Below are 18,118 nucleotides of genomic sequence, written 5' to 3'. Positions count from 1 at the left end.
ATTCTGCACCACTGAAGTCGATGGGAGTTATGCCATGGACTTCAGTGATCACAGGATCAAACCTTTAATCTCTCAGAGCCTCGGCTGTAATATGGGGATGATACTTCCTTTCTCCCACCCTCCATCAGCCCTATGCATTGAGCCAGCCAGCTCTTCAGAGCAAGGACTGATTCTAGCTATGTTATTGCACAATGATTGTGCTTAGTCACTGTTATAATAATAGCTAGAATGTGTCCTTGAGGTTTATTGTGACACTGTGATGTAAATGAGAACAACAAATGCTTCATTTTTAAGATAAACAAAAGTTCACTGAAATCAGTATAAGAGGAGTTTCAATGTAGCACGAGAGGAGTTTCATGAGAAGTAGATTTCCATGTGCTATTCTGTCACTTTTTGCTGCTCTGAATTTTGAGAAGGGCAGTTTGGGAGCTTCCGGCTTCCACCTTATAGTTATCCTGGTCTGTTGAGCAGTAGAAGCAGATAAATAAAGTCACAACCAGGGGCTCTAGTCACAGACAGGAAGTAACTTTAATTAAATATTGTGAAAGTTGAAAAGTTTTTACAGCTTGAATTCTGCAAAAAAATTATAACAATCTCTACAGTAGTTAGTTTCTCTAACAATAGAACTGTACAGTGTGTGTGTCTATTCAAAAAGATTTAGATAAGAAGGTGAAAGGTTAGTAGTTTCAGAGATGACTTCATTTTAGCTGCATCCTAGTACAACTGTGAGGAAATAGGCATACTTTATGCAATCCAGTTATTGTGTAGCTTCACCTTTTGAAACTGAAATCTGAACATTTCCACTTAAAGCCATATTCTGTAAGGAGTAGCATCCTTTACTTAGTAAGAGACAGGGGTCTTTTTCAGGAAGATTTTGATAAATTTCCTTTCATCCAATCACTGTAAATAGCTGCAACAAAACATGCTGTTCATGGATCTTTGGACTTTGAAGTAAAGGCCTACGAATGTACATGGTTAACATGGATGTCTAAATGGCTACAACTTAGAATGGAGTTCTACAAGACCAATCAAGGGTGTCACTGGACAAAATATGGCTTTAAATTTGATTACATTGCCATGCTGTTGCTTATTATGTGAATTGGAATAATCGTTTCGAGTACAGAGAAGCAATACATTGATGTCTCTTACATTTCCAGTTTTTTTTTCTTTTATTTGCCCTTCCCCCCCGCCCCCAAAAGATCACACTGTGACTTTCTAGTGAAAACCATTGCAAAATTCATACAGGAAGCATGCACAGTTGCAGCATCGTTGGAAATGATTTCTTGCTCTACTAGAAAAAAGTTACATTGTCTTAAGGTAACAAAAACAGTTCTTTTGTGCTTTTCAATTCCTTTTTTTTTCTTAGAATGTTAGTGATGATTGACAGTTCTGGTGCACAGTACAATGTACAAGTGAAATGAATATGATTTGCATTGTTAAGGCATCCAATCTGCTGGTTTATATTTATGTGAAAGACAGAGAAATATACAAGCAGACTTAAGAAAGAAAGTATTTTCATTGAGTTCTATGAAGTTTCTCCCCATATTTAATGCACAAAAATGCGTCACTCCAAAGAGGAGAGATCCCATGCATATTAATAGAGTAAAACAGCATTGTTTTTTGTTAAGCCTCAAAAGCAAAGGATATTTTTTAAAATCTACATAACTAAATGCTACAAGAATAATATGCTACTTTTTGCCATATATTGGAAAAAACTTCTTAACTTACAAATAATACAAAAATAGACAATGGCTTTTAGGTGGAAATAAAAAAATGAAGCATGGTTTAAAACAATCTTAAAAAAACCCTATAAATGAAATGTTTTAAAATCACATTTAAACAGCTAATACAACGGTGAGTGACCAAACAAATCAGCACTTTTCACATAGCAAACGTACACAATAAAATAAACTGGGGATGGAGGGGGAAAGCAATGTACAAATTCCAAAGATAAATACATTATTTATATGGATATTTTACAAAATCCCCTTTAAAACAAACAAACAACCCCCCCCAACAAAACAAAAAAGCTTTTTTTCCCTTTAATTAATTTTGCAAGTCTGTGCAAGCGAAAGGTAGTGAGCTCTTTTTGCAAAATATGCAGTAACTTTTTGTGACATTGAAAAACTGTCTTAAGACATTAAAATGTATAAATAGAACAACAACTTTGGCAAAAAATCACAAAAAATCTACAGTATTTATAACTACATACAAAACACAACAGCAAAGAAAAAATATCAGATAATGCATCTTCAGAGCTTTGCTGCCTCTTTGACGACTAGTTTTAAGAACACTTCCCAGATAATGATAGCAAAATTCCTGTAAAACAGAACCTATGGTTTTGATTTGAAACCTTCCTCACGGCCCTTCCCCCTCCCACCCACCTGCAAATTCAAATTCATGTTTCCACTTACTATTCAAAACCAGTTACCTGTTGCTTAATATATTATGCTATAAACTGAGAGGGTCGGCTGATACAGCAACAATCCTAGCGGGAGGCTGACAAAAAACGTGTGTGCTTCTAGATCATTGAGAATGTAGAACTGCAGACGAGTCAATTCTGGTTCTGCCCCATAGAAACAAATAGATTAAAGTGAGGAGGAAAATTTATGATTACACCCAACATGTAATAATGGCTTGAGTCCGTGTCTTTAGACAGCGACACACAATCCAAAGGAGATTTGTATGCACAGCTCAGGTTATGCTAAACTCAAGGGAGGCCACTCATTTGGAAAGATTCTGATATAAGCTAAACAGAGAGCCATGCTAGTCTAATTATGCAGTTTTAGCATTATATCCAGAGGCACTGGGTTTCAGAGTTAAAGACGTCAGCTTACGGTATTCATGTCCTTAGCTACACTTTCACCAACTTTTCTCATCACATTATTTACACAATTATTTAGTCTGATATTAAAAACAGAGGTTACAAATTCTCTCCCTGTTTTAAAAGAGCAGATTCTTAGTGAGTGGTATCTATTTAATTAGAGAATGAAAAACGTATTGGATTAGCAAACCATCCCTGGATAAACAACACATATGAGCCGACTCTTAATTAAATGGCCATTATTCTTCCAAAAAAACCTAACTGGCACTTCTATTCTGTCCCTTACTGACTTGTTTGTAAATGTTACCACTTCATTTCCCTTTACACAGCTTTAGAAAAGGGTCATAAATTAAAAACATGAAGTTTCATCTCTAGTGTCCCTTCCAGAACTGTATGATTTATAAAAGACAAATGGCTGTTGAGTTAAATCAAGCTTTAAAAAATAAAACAAACAAAAACCAAAAACCAAGAAAAAAAGTGGATTTTCTTTATCAACACAGAATAAATATATCTCCCATGTACTTGGGATGGACAACTCAAATCAACACCTTGCAATTGCAGATTCTTTGTTAATTTCGGTATTTGCAAGGATGGTGATTTTTGTTTTGTTTAAAAATCTGCAGTTATTGTAAGATTCCTCTTTATTTTATTGTATTTTATTTTTTTAAAAAGGCCTGAGTAAAAAGTTCCACTCTGGGACTTGTATCAGATTTCTCTCTGAAGCAGAATTCAACCTCTTCAATAAAATTCTTCAAGGCAATCCTTTCACATGGGAGGAACAATCATGCCAGATATAGCTGTTAAAAGGAGAGGAGAGGGAAGGAAAAAAAGAAAAAGAAAAGTGACTTCTTTGCATCATAACTTAATTCCAAAACCCTCACTACATTTACCAGTCAGATACTATCTATACTGGGAGCTGAATTCATACACAAGTGTCAAACAATAGAAATAACAATATATGCATTAAATACAAAAGGTCTGATTCTGATCTCACTGACACTGGTGTAAATCAGGTCTAACTGCTGGCATCAATGACATTTTTCTAGCCTAAATTTAGCATAATATCTGAGCTCAGACTCAAACACTTTTCAGCTCTTAGATGCAGAATTTCGTTGCTGCTGGCAAAGCTGAGAAGGCCTAAACTGTGAGAACTTTCATAAATTCTGTTAATTTCTCAAGAAGAACAGAGATTTGTGCCCTGTATGGGCATACAGCTATCATCCCACATGCCAGCTGTGTATACAAAAGCCATAGTCTGCTGCCTTATGTACAGTAACACTGGATCCTTTTCTTAGCCAGCTTTCCCAGACAAGATCATTTCAGTATTCAAACCCCTGAAGAGTGGATGGTCAAACCTATCACTCAGTGTTTCTGGGCTGGGCTGAGGATACATTTTGCTGTTTTGTGAGAGAGTTTAGGAGTAGGCCAGTATGAGCCAATACAGACCCAAGTAATACTGAGAATGATGATACAGGATTGAAACATCTGATCCACAGGCTGACTGGGATCTTTGCAAATTAGAACAGCAGTTAAGCCTTTGGGAAATCAAAGCTTTAGACCCTATCACTTAACTAATGGCAGCCAGCTGAGAAGATGGATTTCCTCCACTAGGCTATTTTATTCGGTTGTTGCAGCTCTGCAGAACTGACAGGTTGGCAACCACTAGCTGACCCAGGGTGGACGTGGTGCCCACCTATGCTCCTTTCCTGATTCTCTCAGACTGTGGCACACATGGATTCATTTAACATTTTACCTATTTAAAAACTTGTTGGATATTGACATTACCAGGAGTTGTGCATGCATAGCCAGTGGCCCTGAGAGCAACTTAAACCCCCTACAGAAGAAAGTTCCAAGTTAAAGCTGCAATCAATCCTTAACCCGGGTTTTTTTTTTGTGGGGGCTCAGCATCATGGCATCTTATGGGCTCACCAAATCTTTAGGTGCCTCTTCACTACTGGGATGAATTAAGAGTAGAGTTTTAGTCTTAATTTAGATTTTCGTCTCTTTTCTTTGTGTAAGGTGGATTGATGATTTTACTGCATTATATATAGAATCATTGTCTCTTTTAAATTATTTTACAGAAAAACATAGACTTCCTCACAGTTTCACCTCCACCTTTGTCTCTCTTTGTTTACCAGGAACCGCACTCCATCTACAACCTGTACAGAACAAGGGCACATCTAGTGGCTGAATGGTATACTGCAAGCATGCAGTGTGGTAGCCATGTTGGTCCCAGGATATTGGAGAGTCAAGGTGGGTGAGGTGATATCTTTTATTGGACCAACTTCTGTTGGTGAGAGAGACACGCTTTTGATCTTACTAAAAGTAAACCTCATTACAAGCGCCAGTCACATAGGTTCTTCATGAATGTTATAACAGGATTGCATCTTTGAAATGGTAGTTGTATGGTTATTTGCAAGAGGATATAAAATGCATACTAGACATCAGGGTGGCTGCACTTCATGGGTGCATGATTTAAACACCAGAGTTGCCATCTCAGACATCTGGGCAAATGATTTCTTAGGGAAGAACTCGGTCCTGTGACTGGTTCTAATTCATTGTGCTTTAATTACAGCTGTATGCACTTGATAAGAACCAAGCCAAAGTGAAAGACTCGCAGATTTGGGGTGGGGAGGGGGCAGGGAAATGTTTTCTCCACGAACACCACCATATGTGCAAGAATTACAAGAATAATCAGTGTGGGGAAAACAGTTCAAGTCAACTGCACTGATGAAATGAAATAAAACGAGAGAAGGGGAGAACGCAAAACACATCCACGGTTGCTGTATGACATTCTAAGAGGTGACATGTTCCAATTGTCCAGCTGCATTTCTGTTCTTTGAATGTCTCAGCCAGCAATGTTTTTGCAAAGGACAATTGCACTAGGAATTCTGGTAAGGGGCTGGGTTATATCTGGGGCAGCTTTAAAGGACTTAATTTTTAGGGTTTCCCAAACTAGCTGCTGTAGTTTCACCCAAAGTTCATAAAACCAGGGACGATGCTAAAGAAATAACACCAAGTTCGCTCTGCAGTTTGATCTCAGAGAGAGGCGAAGGGTGAGAGCAGCCTCCCTGGAAGCCACTACTCCTCTTCCTATGCAGGTGGGGGGAAGTTGAGGGGAAAGGAGGGAGTGGGTGGTGTCTTGATTCTGTCCCCCTCTCCCCTCCTTTTGTTCCCCCCCAACTCTGATCTTCTCCTGGGGCAGTACTACTATGCGCAGCCCCCTAGGGGGGACTTGTGGGAACTCCACAACTGAGCCTTATGCAAATAATCACAACTTCTCACTCTAGGACTGTTACATTTCCCGATAGATAGATGCAAGAGATGCACCTGGTGCGAGTGGAAGTGAAATGATAGAAAAGTACACCATGTAAGTAGGTTTTCAAGGCATCACTATTATTCTTATTCTTATTGAGGAGCTCTGATATCCTGAATTAAATTACAAGTCAAATGGAGAAAACGACATCTTTTTTGCCTAAAAGCCTTGGCATTTCCATTCTGCCAGGTCCTCATTTAGATCGTGCTACTTTTGTTCCTTAAGTGCTACGTCAACAGGGCCATGTAAATTCTTTCAACTGCAGCATGCCATCGATTCTGAAAAAAGCAGAGATCAGAGGGAAATGCTGTAGGAATGAGATCAGACCTCCTCTAAAAGGAGAGAGAGGAACAGCTTCTACCCATGGGCATTATTTCTGCCCATCCCATGCTCATTGTATCTGCTGTTAGCAAATTACAGAAATAATGTATTTTGAGTTTTACAAAATTGCTCAGCAAAGAGAACAGCAGATCAGCATGGCTGCTGTTCTAGTGACTTCTGCTACATAAGCAAAGCTTGATTGCTTTCTGGTGTAACCAGAAGCCCAGGAGAGATAAGACAGTCTCCTTATACATGGTTGTTTATTTAAGCAATAAGACACAACAGGCACTGCATTTCTGAGCGATTATTGCATGCCTCGGGTGGTGTCATAAGGCATGGGGCTAAAGGCCATGTGTCTTTAACTCACCAAGAAGTTCAGTGGTGCCCTAGAAATGAACTGTTTCTCTTGGTGTCTTATTCCTATTATGAAACTGAATTGCTAAATACAAATTAGGGAAAATACTTAGATCGGTGTGTTTTCTGGACGTGACATAACGAGGTGGCAATCAGCAATCCCCAACTGCGACCAGTGCTCTAAGCTCATTCCATAATTGCTTTTCATAATACAGTAGGTGAAATCTGGAATTCTGTGTGATGAAGTGAAAAACAATGATTTTAAAAAACCTCCTGCTGCTCGTTCTCTTTCCCCACTCCAAAGCAAGGGGGCGGGGGAGGGAAAGAAGAAACACAAACACTCTCAAAAGCCCATGTGAGCCAACTATCGGTTTCCAATTTTTATTCACAAGGCTAAATAGTTCTAGTTGATGCCGTTGCAAATAAATGCTGTTCAAATCTGCAGCACGCTGGCAGTGACAGATTTTTAAAACCAGCACATTTTCTGTGAGCCAAGGTTTAGCTGTCGATTAAAAACCTGGTTGTGTTTTGTTTCTAATGTGTTAAATGAGGGGTTTGACTGACACCTCAAAAAAGCTACTAATTTGTATGTTCTAGTCTTGTAACTATTTATTTCAGCATAAGGATTTATACCCCCAATTTACCAGTCTAAAGTACACTGAATGCAATGCTTATCTTTAGCCGTGATAGATGCCAGTTTTTATGAATGAATTCTTTCCACTCTACATGCATATAGATTTTATTTTGTGAATGATGCCATCTCAGCTCTGATTGCGAGGCAAGCTTCTCTCTCCGTTGGAATGACCGAAGCTGTGGCATGACACACAGATTCTTTAGGACATGATACACATTTTGAACAGATCATTCCGAAACAAGCCCTACGTGAAATGGGTTTAATGATTAAAGGGTTTATTCTCCACTCAATACGCTTTATCGGAGTTGCACAGGCACATGGAAAGGAAAATGCCCAAACCTGAGGTCTAAAGTACAGCATGCATCACAAAACCTTTCCACCTCTGGCGTAGTCTGAGACAGTTGGCTGCATCTGCTTATGAAAACCCCTCCATCTAAGTGAGCATGAAAACGTACACATCTCAGCATGCTAAAGTGGCAGTCATTATAAGGGAGGGTTAGGCACCACATTGTTCGCCGCACCAAACAATGAAATGGGCAGTTCTGTTTCCTGCAGCATCCCCAGTGCTGACTGTAGTTTAATCTCCCATTCCCTCAGTCTGCATGAACACATGATTACGTACTTATATAACCATATTAGTATATTTTTGAATTAGAGAACTAGGGACATAGAAAATAAGAAGCTCCTGTATTACCAACGGCCTAAGAGGCTTTCAAAGGGACACTGCATCATTTAGGAGATTCATTGGCTTACATGAAGTCCATTAATCACGAGGAGCTGTTTGCCCCATTATGCAGTAAATTGGGAAATGCTGCTTTTAGTTAGGAATGCGCCTTGTATTTATTAAAGGCAAACATATGCACCAAGCTTTGCAGCTGTCTATGTGCCGTGAAGCCCTACAGCTCTTGCGGAGTCGGAAGGATTTCTGCATAAGAGTACGATGACAAAGGAAAAAAAAGGAAGGGAAGATTGAGTGACGTACTTCAGGAGAAGGCCAGCCCCTGGAGAGACCCTGCAGTGGAGTACTTGCTAGAGTCCACAAAAGACTGGTCTGATAATGGACGACAACAGGGAATAAGAGAGGAAAGAAAGAAAAAGGATGGTATTAGTAAGCGGAAATAGTTCTCGTTTTTATCAAAACACTAGATCTGTGCTTTTAAAGCCACAGCATCTAAATTCAGTAGGATTAGTAGAGTTAAAGAAAGGGCATGTTCCCAGTCACCTGCTAGGCACAGGGGGATGGGGATAGATTCCAGTTACTCTTTACAGGAGTAAACTATAGGCCAGAGACCACAACAGCCCCATCAAGCTCCATCCCCTCTGCCAACACCTAATTCAACGCCTAATTAAATGCTGTGCGTAATGTAGCGCCGCAACCTCGCGGTTTCAAGAGGAGCGATCTTCCTCCCCATGCTGATCTCACCTACCTTGCAGGCTATTGCCGTTGGTGCTGGTGCAGGTGGGAGGTGGGGAAGTTTGCGGTCTCACGACAGGGGCAAACGCACTCTTCTGTTTCACTGCTGAGACCATGTTGGCTGGTGAGAAGGAGAAAATCCCGGAGGAACTGCTACAGTTTGATGGGAGACTAGTAGAGGAGGCCATTGTTGGACTTGATGGCACGACTAGAAGAAAAAAACCCCAAACCAAGCATTTCTTACACTGTGAATTCACGAGCAGACACTGGGAAGAAAAGATTCCTGATTCCAGGATGCACAAGTCCTGATTTCAAAAGGCCCTGAGACCATCCACATCTCCCCTTGACTTCAGTTAGAGTCCCGCGTGCTCAGCACTTCTGAAAATCTGGCACACAGTGTATGGCCATCACGACTGCAAATCTCACAGGCCTGACTGCCTAATACTTCATCATGAATCCTAATAGGCAGCAGTTTAAAATAAACCAAAGGAAGCATTTCTTCACATGACGCACAGTCAACCTGTGGAACATTTTGCCAGAGGATGTTGTGAAGGCCAAGACTATAACAGCGTTCAAAAAGAACTAGATAATTTAATGGCGGATAGGTCCATCAATGGCCATTAGCTAGGATGGGCAGGGATGATGTCCCTAGCCTCTATTTGGCAGAAGCTGGGAATGGACAACGGGGATGGATCACTTGATGATTATGAATGAATGTTCTGTTCATTCCCTCTGGGGCACCTGGCATTGGTCGGGAGACAGGATTCTGGGCTAGATGGACCTTTGATCTGACCCAGTGTGGCCATTCTTATGTTCTTAATCATTGTTCTTGTTGGTGTGATAGACTCCCCCTTTTCATCCAGCACATTACTTTATTATTATTTTTAAGCTACTTTAGCTGTGATTTGGACAAACCTGTAGGACTTACTTAATGTGACAGATCAGGCCAGTTCAATCACTGAAGGGACAGTACAGTATTTTAAATGGAAACTTGGATCTAGGGTCATATTTGGAAAGTCCAAGCCTTTCAACTGGACTGGGATACCAGCATTTCAGGGAGCCCATCTTTGCAGCTAAAGGGGTCTGGAAAGATCTGCAGTGTTTCATAGAAGCCTGCAGAAGATCAGAGTTTGTGGCGCCCAACCAACCTATTTGACAAGATTCAGCTGAAGAGCAGCAGTGGCTCGGATTTTTCTTTTATTCCCATTGCATGGGTTGGGGCTGAAAAAGCGCTATTAAGAGGGTAGAGAGTTAAATGAGTCTCCTGATTTGTGATTTGTTCTCTGGGTCAGGAGGGCTAATGGCAGAAGTGACTTTCAGAAGATTCTAAAAGTTAATCGAGCTGTATGCAGCATGTTAAACCGCAAGATGGCTGCTGTAGTAGCTTCATCTATTTACATTTACTCTTTTTGATTCTTGGAACTAGAACATAAAAACGTAAGAGCTTCCATATTGGGTCAGACCCATGGTCCATCTGACCTCGTATCCTGTCTCCAACAGCGGCCTCTACCAAAGCTTCAGGGTAGTGTACAGAACAGGGCAATTATGGAGTGATCCACCCCATCTTCTACTCCTGGTTTCTGACAGTCAGAGGTTTAGGGTTGTCCCAAGCATGGGGTTGCGTCCCTGACCATCTTGGCTAACAGCCATTGATGGACCTGTCCTCCATGAACTTCTCCAGTTCTTTTTTGAATCCGTGTATGCTTCTGGCCACCACAACATCCCAAGGCAATGATTGCCCCAGGTTAGTTGTGTGAACAAGCACATTGTATTAAACCTGCTGTCTATTAATTTCTATTGGGTGACCCTGGGGTTTTCTGGGAAAGGGTAAATAGCACTTCTCTATTTACTTTTTCCACACGACTCATGATTTTTATGAACCTCTATCATATCCCCCCTTCAGCGTCTCTTTTCTGAGCTGATTGGCCCTAATCTTTTTAGTCTCTTGTAGGGAAGCAGTTCCATACCCTTGATCATCTTTGTTGTCTGTGTGAGAACCTTTCCCAGTCCCACTCTATCCTACGTAAGATGTGGTAGTAATTGCACAATGCAATTTTCTAATTGTGGGCATCACCCCTGTAAATCCTGCTTCCCAAGGGTACCTTCTTTGCCATCCCGATAGGTGAATTCCACCTAGCCTATCTGAAGATGACCTGTGATTACTGTGACGATGCATTCTCATTTATAAAGGCTGAAATCAGACTGTTCTCTAGCTTCGAAGTGTCCATCAGCTTTGGGAAGCCTTCTTCTTCTCAGGACCCCACTGGACTCCTCCGAGGGCCATCATCAGAGTACACAGCATCACAAACATCATTCGTATTTCTCATCTGGCCAATGGGTGGGTGGGTTAGGGTGGCATGGTGGGAGGATGGGATGGCTTTAAGGGGAAGGGTTGGATTAACAAATCATATGTTGGGTGATATTTAGGATACTGAAAACGGGAACTTGTTTTTATGACAGCCAGGTCAAGAAAACCTCCTGGCGGATCTGTGACCACACTCTGGATATCGAGAATGGTACATTTTCATTCAGAGCCATGGGCCAAATGCTCAGCTGGTGTAAATCAGTGTAGCGCGATTGTCTTCCAGTGAGCTACTCTGATTTATATCAGCTCAACATCTTGCCCCACTTACGGTAGTAAACAGACGTCTTCAGATTTTATAAACAGGTTCAGAATATTTTTAAATGACGGCAACATTTTCATGTGTGTCTGATTTTTAAATCCCCCCCCCCTTTACATTGCAAAGTTGACACAAAGAAGGTTTGATTTCTAAATGGCTGAGTACTTCAAATCCTGTTGGTTTACTGTATAATGCAGTTAATGTCTTTGGGTCATGGATTTATCATGTAGGGAGTTTGTTTTCATAAAAATACATCCAAACAATTCCAGTTAATACAGTATTATTGGACTCCAGCCTTGAACCAAAACAGAAAGGGACCTGTTTATTCTTAATTGTTCCTCTGGTTTAGAAACTATTTATGAACATGAGTGGATTATGAATAATTAAATATTATAGGAAAAAAATTCAAATCAGCTGGGCTTTGGATTATTATTTTATTTGCATTTATGCAGATAAAAATCATCCCATCTGAGTCCGTATATGAGAATCGGATATCATATTTGTGAAACACTGAGGAAATCAATTAATGGAAATTAGATGTTCAAAGTTTTACAGTCTGACAGATATAATCTAGTCTGAAGTCACTTGGTGTCTGCAAGCACTTGTTAAGGAAGAACAATCAAAGCATCTAAATTGAATTGCTACTATGCAGCAATTAGTTTATTGATTTAATTAAGAATGGCACCTTTTAATTTTCAGGTCATGATTGAAACATTTTCTGATTGAATGGATTAGATATTAACAGAATGACAGATCTACCACAAAAACCTCCAAAAATAAAAACAGAATAAAGCAAACATTCAGGACTGAGATGTGAAGTGTTACTCCAAAGATGGCTTCATTCATAAATATGAAATAATAAATTGCATGAGTATTTTTAATGGGTTACAGGCATCTGTTTCCAAAAAAAATATGCCTTTTTAATCATGTTGCATTGTGAATTCAGAGCATACAGGTTCTATTATAGGAAATTTAGGTTAACAAGAAAGAAAATTGATAACATTAAAGATTCCATTGTTATCAGAGTACAAGCGTGATACTGATTGGGGATTCCCCGGTTACAAAGTGCTAGGTTTGTAGGTGAACATTTTTTTCGAAATATTGGGGAGCTAAGCAGCCGAGGTCATTATTTTTAAACTGAATTGTTATTAGTTCCCTTTCAAATCTGGACTCACTGCATGCATTTAACTGTCATTCTGAATATCAGACAACTTTAAAATCTTACGTGTTGATATATTTAGCATCCCACATGTACAGAACATGTTAGGGTCTGACCCTGCAAAAAAATCACTTGCACGACTAGTCCTTACAGACCTGTTTTTTCACTGAGTTTGCATTGATGCCAGCGGAGCTACTCACAGAGTAAGCTACTACACAAGTAAGCTCCCATTAGTTTCTACTACTCATGTGCATAAGGTTTTTCAGGATCAGGCTTGTAGACCCTGATCCTGTAAACTCTTATGCACATGAGTAGTTACATTTACGAAATTGCTTACACTTGCCAACATGCTGAACCTTACACACTTGAGTAGTTCTTTTAAAGTCAATGGGCATAAAGTCAATCCTGTGCATAAGCATTTGCAGGATTGGAATCTCAGACTGTAAGCTCTTTAGAGCATGGAACAGACGCTTTTACGTGTTTTGTATCTCTGTGGCACTCTATAAACGCTTAATAAAAATAAGCCGAATTCTGAGACTCTTGCTCAAGTTTTACTCCGTCCCGAGTGAAGTCAATATAATACTGAGCAACGACAAAACCAGTGAATTACAGCCTCAAGATGTGACTCAATGACAATTAATAATTGCTAAGAGGGGTGTTAGCATATTATTTACACAGATAAATACCAAGCCTTGCCAAAGTTACAGGACCTCTCTTTTCTGACTTTGATACCTTACTGTTGGAACAAAGTAGGTTTCATTTAGCAAAGAGCCTCAAACTCCTTTCCCCACAAATAACAATCTCAGTATTGATGCTACAAGTTTTGACAAAATCCAGCAGACATGAAGTCATTTACGTGATCTCCATTTTCTAGAATTAGCAGCGTTTAAGGGAGTGTGTTCTTATTTACAGGATGCAAAAAAAGTTTTGAAGAGAGAGATTATTCTTTTTCAATCCCGCACATTCTCCCAAATAATAATAATAAAGCAGAGCAGTGCACTGATAGCAACACTAAAAAGTGCTTCAAAAGGCCAGTGAGTCGCCATTTCATTCTAATGAAAAACTGCAAACTGCGGAAGTGTCGTATAATACTCACTGGCATAGGGAGAATTGGCAGCAGATCCATTGAGGAAGGTTGGAGAACCACCTAAATTTGACATTCCAGCATTCCCATAGCCGTTCATGCTTGTTGTGACGGAGTTGTAGTTTGTCTGCTGAGGGGTGGTGCTTGGCACATACCCATGAGGTGACACACTGCTTGAGTTGCGAGTAAAACCTTTTTTTGGAGAGGGGAAAAAGTTAAAGAGAAGTATTTCTAAACATCGCCCCCCCCCCCCCAAATCTGCTAAACTAAGACAAATGATGTAAACTACAGTAAAATACATCAGGCTTATTCTTCAGTGGTTGTTAGTAGGAGATCAGAGATGGACTTGGTGTATACATTTGGCCACAATTTTCAAAAGTGAGCAGCAATTTTGGGTGCCCAATTTGACACAAGTTAAAAGGACTCATTTTCTGAAAGTTCTGGGTGCTGCCCTCCAAAAACTCAAACCCCTCTGAAGTATCTCAAGTTGGGCATTCAGAAATTAAGACAACCAAAATCACTAACCACTTTTAAATGTAGGGCGTAAGACCTAGATAAATGAATTCTCCGAAGTTCTAAGATACCTGAATTCATGGTAGAGATGTAAACTAGCTGCAAAATTTAAATCCGGACCCAACTCCGAATTTCCACAGAATTGTGGGCAACAGGATTGGGGAAATCATGTCTGGATGTAGGATTAGTTTTCAGACCCTACTATACTGAACATACAAAATACATTTCCACTTCCGAGAGATAAAACCCAAATGTTGCTCCCTGTCCCATGGTGCCTTGGCAGAATGCATGTTACATTCTAAAGTTATACATCTATATTCATGTAACGAAAATTGGTCTTTCAACCTTCCAGGAGAACGCCCCTTTTTACTGGCTTTACCACCAAAATATATTTCAAATTTCATATTGGGACAGCTGGTCAAAAAGTGGGAGAGGGAACTGTGAAAGTATTTGCACAAATACTTTTCTGAATTTGACAAAATGCGAGAACGTTTTTAAATTCAAAAACTATTATCTTCGCTCTATAGCCAATTGAAAGAGGGGGCGGGGGGGACAGAGAAATATCAAGAAAATGTCTTTGAAAATCTTGCCTGGTTTTTTTTTAGTTTCAAAATTTGATCAAAATTTTAAAAATAGTTCCCAAAGTGGGTTTCTTATTTAATGCAAATATTAACAGGATACTCTTTCGTTGTAAGGAAACGTTTTAAGGCCCCAATTCAGGAAAGCCATCCCTTGTCAGGAAAGCATTGCTTAACTGCTTTCTGGAACTGGGGGCAAAGTCATTAAGCAATCTATTATCCCTTGACAAAATCATGCATGATTCAAGAATCACGCATGGAATACGCAAGAGGATCATTCACTGGGCATGCTCCTTGCATGTTATTAAACTTTGAATAACCAGTTCTTGATTGACCTACATCCTTAGCGCCTGATGCTCTGACATTTGTCAGCATAGAAGAAAAAGAAGAAGCTATTTCTTTCTCTGACCCTGATTGGTGGCCTGTGAGGCTTCCGAGACGTTAACTGCTAGCTGACCACTAAAGGAATTCACTCCCATCATTCCTGCATGGACTGACGTGTTAGCAAGTGCTGGGAGCTGGTTGTGATTGCGGGGAACACTGTAGAGTGCTTCTGCAATATCCGCTGCTCTTTTCAGAATTATCTCCTGGAGCGGGGAAAGGAACAAACAAAAAGGATTGTCAAATTATCTTCCAACAAATGCAAGGAGATGTGTTATGTTAAATGTACTAGATAATGGATGGCTCAAAGGCTCAGATTGGGTGGTTTGTTTCTAAGTCAGTGGATTGATTCCACCCAGATAGTTAACGACAGTACATTGTTAATGTCTGATGATAAATACTGACCTCTCTGGGAAAGGAGTTGGAAGTCTCAGTCAGGTCCACTTCTCAGTGGACAAAAACAATGGCACCCTGATCGTTATAGAGGCCAAAGTCTGACTGGGGATGGAGCCTAAACTACTCACTCATTTCTCAGGGGTAAGGCACTTGCAGATCACAGTGGCAGGGCAAGAATCTTACAATGTTGCTGCCCAAATTATACGTTTTCTGGCAACCTAGGATAAAACGTGTCATGGCTGAGAAGCCAGCTGCTTACATGAGCAATAAATTCACACACTTCACTCCCCAGCCCAAAACACCCGACCAGCCAAAATGTTATGTTTTCTCATACATTTGTCCTCCTTTCACGCTGTACCAACATGCTTATACCCTTACCCATCGCTCCCGGACTAAAGCTCATTCGGGTTTTAGAGCTGCTCCAGTAGAATACATTTACCTGGTTATTATGTGGCATACCATAGAGTGCTTCCACTAAATCAGCAGCCCTCTTCAGTATCACTTCCTGTCAACAGAAAAACAGATGTGCTCCTTGGAATTCAATAAACACGATGCAGGAAAAACAGCTAGTTAGAATCTTTTTATATTGTTGTATCGGTTGCATTATTTTTTCCAACCAGATCGTCTTTACAAGCAACAACTCTCAGCACACATCAAATAATGTTAAATCACTAGTTCATCCTATTCACACACATGTTTAATCAAGTCAAAAGGGTGAGAGTCATTGATGCTGCAAAATAAAATACATCACTCAATTGTCTCTGCCATCTGTACTATAAACCACTCATAGGTTTATTGCAGAATACAATCCTGAGGTCATTTACTAGATTACTGCAATCAATGTCATTCAGAGCATATTATGCATCCCTTAGATGTGTTTATTTCGTTCTTAATTGTGTATCACAGGAATTGTGACCTTATCAGACAGGCCACAGTCCAAGGATATCCAATCAGTCCTGTACTACTGACAATGTAACATTCAACTTCTATGGTTTGTATCATTGTGTTATGGGCCACAGTCATGATCATGTATGTGCAAGGGTTGCGCAACAATAATATTATGGAGAGACAGAGCAGGATTGAGAAGGGACTGCTGGCAAAATTCCATACATGGAAGCGTAATTTAAAACAATCTGGGATCTGGTTCTGAATTTGGGGTATAACTCTACCTTTAATTTCCTTGTTTGTCACTTTCTCCATCTGCTCCTCTGTTTATCGCTGTTGTGGTTCTCTATGATCATATGTATTAGGAAGAACTCTTCTTTCTTCCTCTCTCAAACTCTGTTGCTTCCTTTAGTATTTTCTAAAGGAAATATTTTCTGACATCTGGGTAATACCATGTCTCCTTTGTTTATATTTTTAAGCATGCAAGAAGTCAGGCTATAATCCCAAAAGAAAATTTTTAACGGCATCTGCAAAATTTAGACCAAGAGCAATCTTCCTCTATATGATGTCAAAATATCCAGCAGATCTCTATTGGTCTGAAAAAAAAACTACCCGTACTCACTTTCTTAAATAAAAATGATGTTTCTTCTTTTCCCCATAGCTGAGAGTTTCTCTAATATAGAAACATGAAGCTGCATCCAAATATATATTTCTGCAGGAGGTTTACAAATATAGATGCAGCACCAAATCTTAGGGTTTTTTTTAATACTTTTGTGTAAAGTTAAAAAAGTTTAACTTAAAATATTTTACACAATAGCTATATTTTATACCAAAAAGGAGCAGTAATGTAGCATATACTGTACACTCTGATCAGAAAATAGAGATATAATTGCATTCATTTTGCTGTCACCATAACCTCTTCAGAAATCCTCGAACAACTCTTCAAATGACAAGCTTTTAGATGCATATTAGCATTTTTTTCAATTTTAAATTCTCTATAATATAAGATAAAACAGTTGTCATACTGCAGTAACTACTTATGACATATATAATGTCCTAAATTCAAAAATGAGATGTAGGTTTTTTGAACTCCTGGTAAACATTTAGGCTTGCCTTAAGTTGCTATACATCCCCTTTCCAAAGCACACATTTCAATTATTTTTCACACATGAAGCGAAGTGCATTATATAATTGATGGATTTTTGAATCAAGACATTTGAAACAGTTTTCGAACAGTTAGGCAGCTAAAGCCTTTGTCCTGTTTTATTGTTTGGCCATGGGAATTAATAATTGAATAGTATGCAGAGAGAGTGCATGCTGTACCCATGCAGAATCAATCCATGTTGTTTTAACAGAGCCACTAAAAAATTGACCACCTTTATCTGCCTTGCATTAAAGATTTAAACTAAAGATCTTCTTGTCAAATTTTGTCTTTTCCAGCCCTAATTCAAAGTCAGGAAGCAATACAGAGTCTGCAAACTGTTTGGGTAATGTTTTTAGCCTAATATGTCACTATGCCAAATTGTTAAAAATTAATCAATCTCTCCCCAACCCATCTTGGTCATCTATGTAATGCTGAGCTAAAAATCCTTTGGACCAAGTCTGAGCAGAGATTGGAAGAAGAAGAAGAAGAAGAAG

General features: G+C 39.5%; 1 protein-coding gene across 12 annotated transcripts in view; it reads right to left on the bottom strand.

The window, feature by feature from the left end:
* Positions 1 to 509: 509 nt before the first annotated feature.
* The window catches only part of EBF1 (EBF transcription factor 1), a 331,639-nt gene continuing 314,030 nt past the window's right edge, over positions 510 to 18,118 (bottom strand). For 6 of the 12 annotated variants that reach the window (XM_037906743.2, XM_037906745.2, XM_037906744.2 and 3 more), the window contains exons 12-17: positions 16,035 to 16,100; positions 15,228 to 15,405; positions 13,740 to 13,919; positions 8,877 to 9,071; positions 8,432 to 8,500; positions 3,433 to 3,621 (exon numbers count right to left, since the gene is read on the bottom strand). In XM_037906743.2, coding sequence (XP_037762671.1) covers positions 8,433 to 8,500; positions 8,877 to 9,071; positions 13,740 to 13,919; positions 15,228 to 15,405; positions 16,035 to 16,100 — 687 coding nt within the window. In that variant the 3' untranslated portion in view covers positions 3,433 to 3,621; position 8,432. Of the gene's footprint in view, positions 3,622 to 8,431; positions 8,501 to 8,876; positions 9,072 to 13,739; positions 13,920 to 15,227; positions 15,406 to 16,034; positions 16,101 to 18,118 lie in introns of all 12 variants that reach the window. The other 6 variants (XM_037906748.2, XM_037906747.2, XM_037906749.2 and 3 more) reach the window with 1 other exon arrangement.

The sequence above is a fragment of the Chelonia mydas genome, chromosome 8 (genome assembly GCF_015237465.2).
Source record: "Chelonia mydas isolate rCheMyd1 chromosome 8, rCheMyd1.pri.v2, whole genome shotgun sequence".
NCBI lineage: Eukaryota > Metazoa > Chordata > Testudines > Cheloniidae > Chelonia > Chelonia mydas.
This window is presented reverse-complemented; position numbering and strand designations above follow the sequence as displayed.